The sequence below is a fragment of the Mya arenaria genome, chromosome 3, assembly GCF_026914265.1.
Source record: "Mya arenaria isolate MELC-2E11 chromosome 3, ASM2691426v1".
Taxonomy (NCBI): Eukaryota; Metazoa; Mollusca; class Bivalvia; order Myida; family Myidae; genus Mya; species Mya arenaria.
The window spans coordinates 58,096,556-58,104,835 of NC_069124.1; the positions used below are offsets into that span (position 1 = coordinate 58,096,556).

At 34.1% G+C, this 8,280-nt stretch overlaps 1 protein-coding gene across 1 annotated transcript; it reads left to right on the forward strand.

Annotated features, from left to right (window-relative positions):
* The first annotated feature begins 1,305 nt into the window (after positions 1–1,305).
* LOC128226536 (E3 ubiquitin-protein ligase RBX1) lies at positions 1,306–6,681 on the forward strand. Its single transcript, XM_052936462.1, has 6 exons — positions 1,306–1,413; positions 1,876–1,903; positions 2,211–2,261; positions 5,146–5,216; positions 5,858–5,943; positions 6,274–6,681. The coding sequence occupies exons 1-6, from the start codon at positions 1,327–1,329 to the stop codon at positions 6,284–6,286; spliced, it is 336 nt and encodes a 111-aa protein (XP_052792422.1). The 5' UTR covers positions 1,306–1,326; the 3' UTR covers positions 6,287–6,681.
* The last annotated feature ends 1,599 nt before the right edge of the window (positions 6,682–8,280 follow it).

Consider the following 8,280-nt stretch of genomic DNA (forward strand, 5'->3'; position numbering starts at 1 on the left):
ACCGAGCGTTGAATTGTCATATGGCTCTTGATGAAACGGCTCTTGAGTAATCGTGCTGACAAAGATTTCATAACTAGTTGGTGATCTTGACATAACCCAAAATGCAATATCTGTGTACTGCTGTCCAAGTACTACATACCGTTGTGATTTCATGGTCCTCGGCCAATCATTGTATGATTATTGCGCGGACAATGTTCTTAAAATACTGCTCATCGTGACACAGATATATTTACCTATGGAAATGGGTAATCTACATGTATAATAAAACTGAAGTTTCATGATCCGAGACAAAAGCATTCTCAAGAAATTGGACGGAAAAAAGCTTTCTGAACAAAGTTGGCTGTAACCTTGACCTTTGACCACTTACCCCGAACACATAGTGGTCATCTACTTAATTGTTATGTACATTCTATCAGAGTTTTATTGTCTTAGATCAACCATTCTCAAGTAATTAAATTGGGATGATAAACTTTTCATAACACTATATGTCTGCCTTCAACTTTTGATTCCAAAATAAGGGACCATCGCTCAAGACTTAACACAGACTATCACTGAATTGGTCATACGTTCAACTGTTTTTGAGTAAATCAGTTGACATAGTTTATTTGTTTTGTTTTTTAATCGGCCGTGACCTCGATTCGTTGGCCTCACAAAAAGCAAAACGGGTCATTTACTGGACACACTCGACACCATTTGAGTTTAACAGGCATATGCTCAACCCATCCCGAGTTATTATGCGGAAAAAGTTAAAGAAACAACAAAAAACACAACACTTTAATTGTTGGTTCAAGTGACCTTAACTAATCGTTGACCTGCTGCTTAACCCTATTGTACTAGGTCAAACCATTCTAGAGTTGTAATGTGGCGTAAATTTTCAGAACAACATTGGTTATGACCTTGACCTTAAACCTACTGACCGTCAAATTAATATTGTTCATATACTGGTCAATATGACATCCTTCCAGTGAAGTTCAATATGGTCCTAGGTCGATCATTGTTATAAGGCGGACAAAGTTTTCAAATTACCGTTGACTGAGTTGTCGAAATTTGGCCTATTTGTCCCAAAACAACTTACCAATAAGTTGCATGGTCATTCATGTACGCTTTTGAGTTGTGCGGACAAGACTTGGTCTACCGACTGACCGACAGACAGGTCATTCAATAGACCGACCGTCCATAGCAAGTGTATCATGATTTAGCAATAACTAGACTTATCTTTTATTGCGCAAAAAACACCGCCACCAACAAAAATAATCGGATAATCGATAAAAAGGAAACACATATATGAGATACTGGGTACCGACTTTCAAACAACGTCCTGACAAAATGGCCGCTGCGATGGATGTAGACGAAGAAGTTCAGGGTGGTGTTTCTGGAGATAGGACTGGAAAGAAGAGATTTGAAGTTAAAAAGGTAAACTATAGCCTATTATTCTAGTTTGCAAGTAGGTCATTTTAAAGTTTGTCACTGGAGTGAAAACTATTGTTTTGTAATATAATTTCGCGATTATAAACAAAAGATAAAAACGGAAGCTATTTATTTTTTAAATGTCTTTATGGTTTAACTGCGACGTTCGTGAGACACTATATCTTAATTTTGTTGGCTGCCAGTTAAATCAATTTAGGGCGGTCATTTCTTACACTTGTGAATATTAAAAACTGACAATGACAATTTTAGTTATGACTCATTGCTAATGCTATAACTTCAAACTTGATTAATACTAATAAAATACAATTACAGGCGCATTCAGATATTTTGGCCAAGAATAACAATCCAATTGTTTTTGTTATTTAATGTTTATATGCGACACATATAATATCACATATTCTATCATTAATAAATTGAAAAAAAAACTTACAGAATCTTTTCTTTCAGTGGAATGCCGTTGCCTTATGGGCCTGGGGTAAACATTTGCAATCTAAAATATTATTTCACTATTTGGTAATCAATAGGATCTGATATATTACAAGTGTATATGTTTTGTTCTCACTTTAGAAGTTGTTTGTAAAATAATGGTAGTTTTTTATATAATAATGTTTGCATGAAAATGTATAAAGTTTTATTTATTCTAGAAACACTGAATCATTCATAAACTTTTGATATCGCCTTATATTTAAGTTCCACTGACAAACTTCTGTACTATTTATAGTTGCGTATCACTTTGTTTAGTTTGATGAATTTGTATGACGAAACTATTTATTGTATTTCAGACATTGTTGTGGATAATTGTGCGATTTGTAGGAACCACATCATGGACCTATGTGAGTCCCTGTCAATTTGTAGTCAAGATTTGTTTGAAAACAAAATGGCATACCTTGTCTTCTGATTTTTTTATCTTTGTATTATTCAATCATTATAAAGATGTTTCACTTTTGAGATTAGATAATATGTCTAATATTTTCTATTCCCCAACATTTGACGTTTATAATGTGGTTGTACAATGAATGGGAAAGGATTTAAGGCCAAAAAAAAAAAATGTCTTGTTTCTGGTCACATGCCTAAAAAAAAACAGGGTCGGTAGGTAGGTGTTTTTTTTTTTTTTTTTTTTTTTTTTTTTTTTATTCAAACCTTTGGAATGGAATAGTATAGCGTTTGAAAAATGATGAAATATTGTCTGCCAATACAACACCATCAAATATGGCTTAAAGGAAACTGGACACAAGTTTATAACCATATTTTAATATGTATTTATTAGTTTAACAGAACAACAACAGCACTATTACATGACAAGAAGCAACAAGTCCAAGACTAGAATTTGAAATAATCTCAAGAAACAATTGTCATTCTTTGTCAGAAAACAAATATAAACATGGATGGAAGAAACCGTAATACTGGGTATTTAAACATCACAGAGACAAAATCTAACTAAGTGTAATGTCAATGGTTCTTCATACAGAAAATTAATTTTAATCCTTTAAAACATTAAAAACGAAGGTCCAAAAATGAAACGTTTTAATATGACGTTCGGTATTTGAGAGAGACGAAGTATTTAAATCCATTCACTCAGCATAATGATTCACGCTTCGTCGGCATTATTTTGCCTTAATTCGTCCGATTCAAATAAACCTTGTATATGTGTATAGATACAGTACACTCCACGCGGAACTACCACTTTCCGTTTTCCTCGGCGGATTTTGGTCATCGCAGACACGACATCCAATTGATCATAATCGTCTTTCCTCGGCGTTTTTACTCGTTCACCCACCGAGGCTGATCAGTGGACCGTATAATTACAATCGCCGCGTTACTCGGAGGTAAAAACCGATAAGAATGTCCCACTGTATCTAATTTTGTTCAATTTATTTGATATTTTTTGCTACACCCTGCTACTATTTATAAAAATAATTTATTTCGCGTACCTAATTTTCGGACATCCAAAGGACATCAATCGTAACTTTCACACTTACCAAGTTTCAACCTTACCTAACCGTATACACCACTGTTGACAAGTTAATTAGTAAATACCAATCCTAAACGATGTATTGCATGTAGAAAGAGGAAGTGTGAAATATTTATTGTAGGATTAAATAAACAACAAGGGCAATCAAGGGATTAAGAAAACAAAGACATGACATTTTTGTAAAACGATCTGCCAATAATAAAACTTTACCACACTTATAGACTGTAAGAAGCAATTATGTACAGTTATACTTATTGAATCCTCAATAAAAGTCAACACATTCAATGATATAGGTAACTAATTAATGTGATGAATTAAAGTTGAAAATGCAAAACTTAAGTTACATTCGAAAACACCACTCAGAAACATTAATCCTAGATAACAATATACATGCTCTCCATGAGATCCTCGTGGGTAAAACTGTGAGTTATGTGACGTCACACAGTGAGACTGTTTGATCTGAAGCCGATAGAATGTGTTATTGATTTCAATGCATGTATAAAATGGTGTTTAATGGGATTTTAATTAACTTGATGAAGGATTTACACTTATATGCGTAATAAATAAGTTTAGAACCATTGATAACTACGGATACATTAATAAGTGTTAATAAGTGGTAAAATGCAAATTAAGAAATAATGACCGAAAAATATTCACACTTACAAAGTTCTCAACACCTTCATTACTCCAATCTAATTAAGTTCTCAACACCTTAATATAGTAAGAGAAAGATGACAATAACAAACACAAACGCACGCTATGGTATATCTTTTAATTACATAATGTGAAAAACAACAGTTGTTTGACGATGCTGATGAAAATTTACAATAATTTTTTTAAAAAGAAACTTACTGTACTTTGAAAAATTAAATGTCTCGAGTTCCGCGATTAGGTCAATAAATCGATACGATCACCGGCGCTACCGGCAATAAAACCCTCCATAGAAAACGATTAACTCGGTGCAACTCGGCGAAATTTAGCGAGGAAAAAGGTTGCGTACTCGGCGGAAATCCGCGATAAATTAAAAACGCCTCCGAGTCACCGAGGAAAGTGGTAGTTCCGCGTGGAGTGTACTGTAGTCTTTTGAATTACGAAAATGTCGGTGCCAAAACTGTCATTCTCGGTCGAGGCATTATTTGTTTTACGATGGCCCTTTTACGATATCTTAACAGCCATACAACTTACCGAACATTTAGCTTCAAGTCGGACATTTTCTCGCTCGCCATGTAAATCGATGAAAAGACTTTTTATTGTTGTTTGCGAATGGGCAACTTTAATGACACTACAACCGTCGAAGTGCGAACATTTGTCTATTTTTATGGCTATCAAATGCGTAACAGACGTCGTCTGCGCAGGGCCAGCCATCTTCGACACGGCCGTATAAAAAACACGTCACGAATATAATATTACTGTCGGATAGCGCGGTTTACTCTTCGGCGCCGGGACCGGGAATCCCGGCTCACTTTACGCTAATTATAAAAAACGGTCTTTACGCTATAAAAAAAAAACGGTCGGGGGGTAAAAAGTAGGGTCGGTCGGGTGACCAGAAACAAGACATTTTTTTTATTTGGCCTAAGTAAAATAAAGGAAAAGATCATTCTGCAAATTGGAATTTGTTCATCACTTAGAGCTTTTGAATTGTTCTGACACTTCTTATGTGAAGCAGTAAAAACCTTGAAATAGTTATAGAAATAATACAATTTTAAATTGTTGGCATCTCATAATAATTTATTTCTAAATTTCAGGTATTGAATGCCAGGCCAACCAAGCCTCTGCCACTAGTGAAGAATGCACTGTAGCCTGGGGTGTATGCAATGTGAGTAATTCAACTTGGAAAACTTGATTACATAACCTTAAAAATGATGTAGTGTCGTTTTATTTCACAAATCGATTCTGTAACAATAAAAATTAAAGTTGTTTCCCTTAAATCAAGTGATACCTATATTGATAACTATGGGGTCAAGCTATAATGCAACCTATGGGGGCAGGCAGATCTTGATTAACTGTATAAAACAGTGATTCTAAACAAGTTTTGGTTGAACTGTGCAAATTTTGGCAAAAGTCTAAAGTAAATGACCAGCTACGGGTTCAAGAAGATGCTTTTAGGGGGAAATAACTATTAATTATTTGGCAAATGTTAACCCGCCTTAAAATCATTTGAACAGTCCATTATAGCTGGCTGCCCATTCTTATTGAGAATCCTGTAACTTTTTTCTCCTGTATGTTCACTAGTCTATGGCAAACAAAATTACAAATATTTCTGAATTAAAGAGTTACATAGTCAAATAGTCTATTCAAATTCATAAATATAACACGAACAATTCAGAATGATAGTTCATGATTAATTGTGTAGATGACACATTATTTACCGATCAGTGTCAATTTGTATTAACAGTTGGATATATCTTATTCAATAAATATAATACACTTTTGAGCCATTGGTTTGTTTATTTCCAGCATGCATTCCACTTCCACTGCATATCACGCTGGTTGAAGACCCGACAGGTCTGTCCACTGGATAACAGGGAATGGGAATTCCAGAAGTAAGTTAACTAGATTAAACCATGCCTCCAGATAGTTTACCTGGTTTTAACAGTTCCTTTTAGGTGGATATTTTTTATGCAACATTGTGTTACTGAACATCACTCTCACTAGCCAGGAAATTTTCTCCCAGGGAAACTATGAGGAGTGTAATATACCGTGGCATAGAAGTTGTCTATATAGCAGTCTAGAGCTAATTGCTTTAGCAATGCACCCTTGGGAATAGGGCTAGTTACACAAATTACAGAAATCATCCACCACATGATCCCTCATAACTTAATTAATATTAAACATACTGTATACATATTGACTTAAAAGTTTTGTCTTTTTAGGTATGGTCACTAGAGAAATGGATGGGATATATGGACTTTCGTGGAGTTAACAGTTCTAAGCTACACAATACAACAGTAGTGGTGCAGACATTTTATTGTTCAATCTCGTGTTAAAGAGTTCTTTCATACAGTTTGCATTCACATGCTTTTATTTTGCTGTTTGAAACAAGATGCTTAGAATTGGACTTACTAGATTTTCAGTCAAAATCGTTGATATTCAAATTATAACTAAAAACTGTGCACATGTTAGATTGTGCCTGAACTGCACACTCAATAGACACTAAGGTGAACAATGATACTTAAATGTGAAATGGTTTCACTTTATCTAGCTTGTGATGCATCACTTTAATTGTGATACGTCTATGTTTTCATTTTCATTGTTGTGTAAAGAATAAAATTTTAAATCGTACAAAACATTGTTTTTACTAAATAGCAGTAAAATATCCATATACTGTCGAATAAGGTTATGCAGTCTTTTTGCCTATTTAAGTTGAAACTTAATGTGCCCCTTTCACTAATCATCTGCCTGTCAACTGTTGCTTCAAACAACTAAACTGGCTTTCCTATATCCAACAAACTTCCCATACATGCTCTTTTTTGGCCGCATACAAAGAAGATACATGAGCTCTTGTCTCCAAGCTTGTATCATGGTGGTTAACATTTCAAGACCAGAAAGTTGTGCATGTCTGCTTGTATCAATATGGTTATTTCAATGGGTTGTCCACACTGTACACACACAACAAGCATTAAAGTCTAAGATCTATGTGTTGTTACCTTGACCTTTGATCACACAACCTTGTGAATCTTGACTTAACAAGTTTATGACATTTAATATTGAGACAAGCTCAGATATGAATATGTACATGTAGGAGAGAAAAAAGGATGTCAATATTTAAAAAGCACCCTATATGGTATGCTACATGTATATAATTTTATGTAGCTTTGAACCTTGTGAAGACTTAACAAGTTTATGACATTTAATATTGAGACAAGCTCAGATATGTACATGTAGGAGAAAAAAGGATGTCAATATTTAAAAAGCACCCTATATGGTATGCTACATGTATAATTTTATGTAGCTTTGAAGTGACCGGATACCCGGTATATAAGAAATGTCCATAAAACAAATATCACCATATTGAACAGTTTATTATTCAGCAGGTTGCAAAGTTTCATGTCTTTATTTCAATAATTGTGGTTTTTACAATGGAATTTCCTATCATACCTTAGTACCTTCCCGGCAGGTATCAACGGCAGGTATCGACGTCAAAAAGCAAACATTAGAGACTAACATATGCAATCATTTCAAGAAGAGAAAAATAGATTGAAAAGCAAATCAAAAGAAGTAACATAAAAATAAAATACATGTTGAATTGAAGAAGCTTTTGTATTGCCACTCAGTTGTTATAAACTTTGAACTTGAACTTGTTATAAAACAAAGTGCTGCCTATATGATACAACCTCCTATCCATTATTCGTGTGACATTATCTGTGATTAACTGATTATCACGGTTTTTTCTTATAAATATTTTCTATTTTAAAATTGTCTTTAGCTTTGGTATCTTATTTACAGTTTTTACTAATATAATATGCGCGTGAAAGATGCTCTTGGCATCTAAATAACATGATCTCTGAACATTTTACTGTGTAACATCAAACCAGCATCCCAGTATTGCGTATCCTTTGTATGGGCTTGTTCAGCTCGAGACATGACTATAGCTTTGCTATTGAAGCATTTGGTCGAAATTTTCAGAAATGGATTATGTTGCAAATGCTGAAGTTTTTGCTAAACATTTAAATACCATATTTAACAAATTGCAATATTCATTGCTAATGAATTTGGAACACCCTTTTGAGATATATGACCTACCTCATTCACAGGTATACTCTTAATGAGCTATTCATCATAATTTTACCTATGTTAAACAGGACTCAAAAATATTAACCGCATATACATGTACTTCCAATACATTCCTTTATACAAAACTGACTTAGTTTTGTGGATTT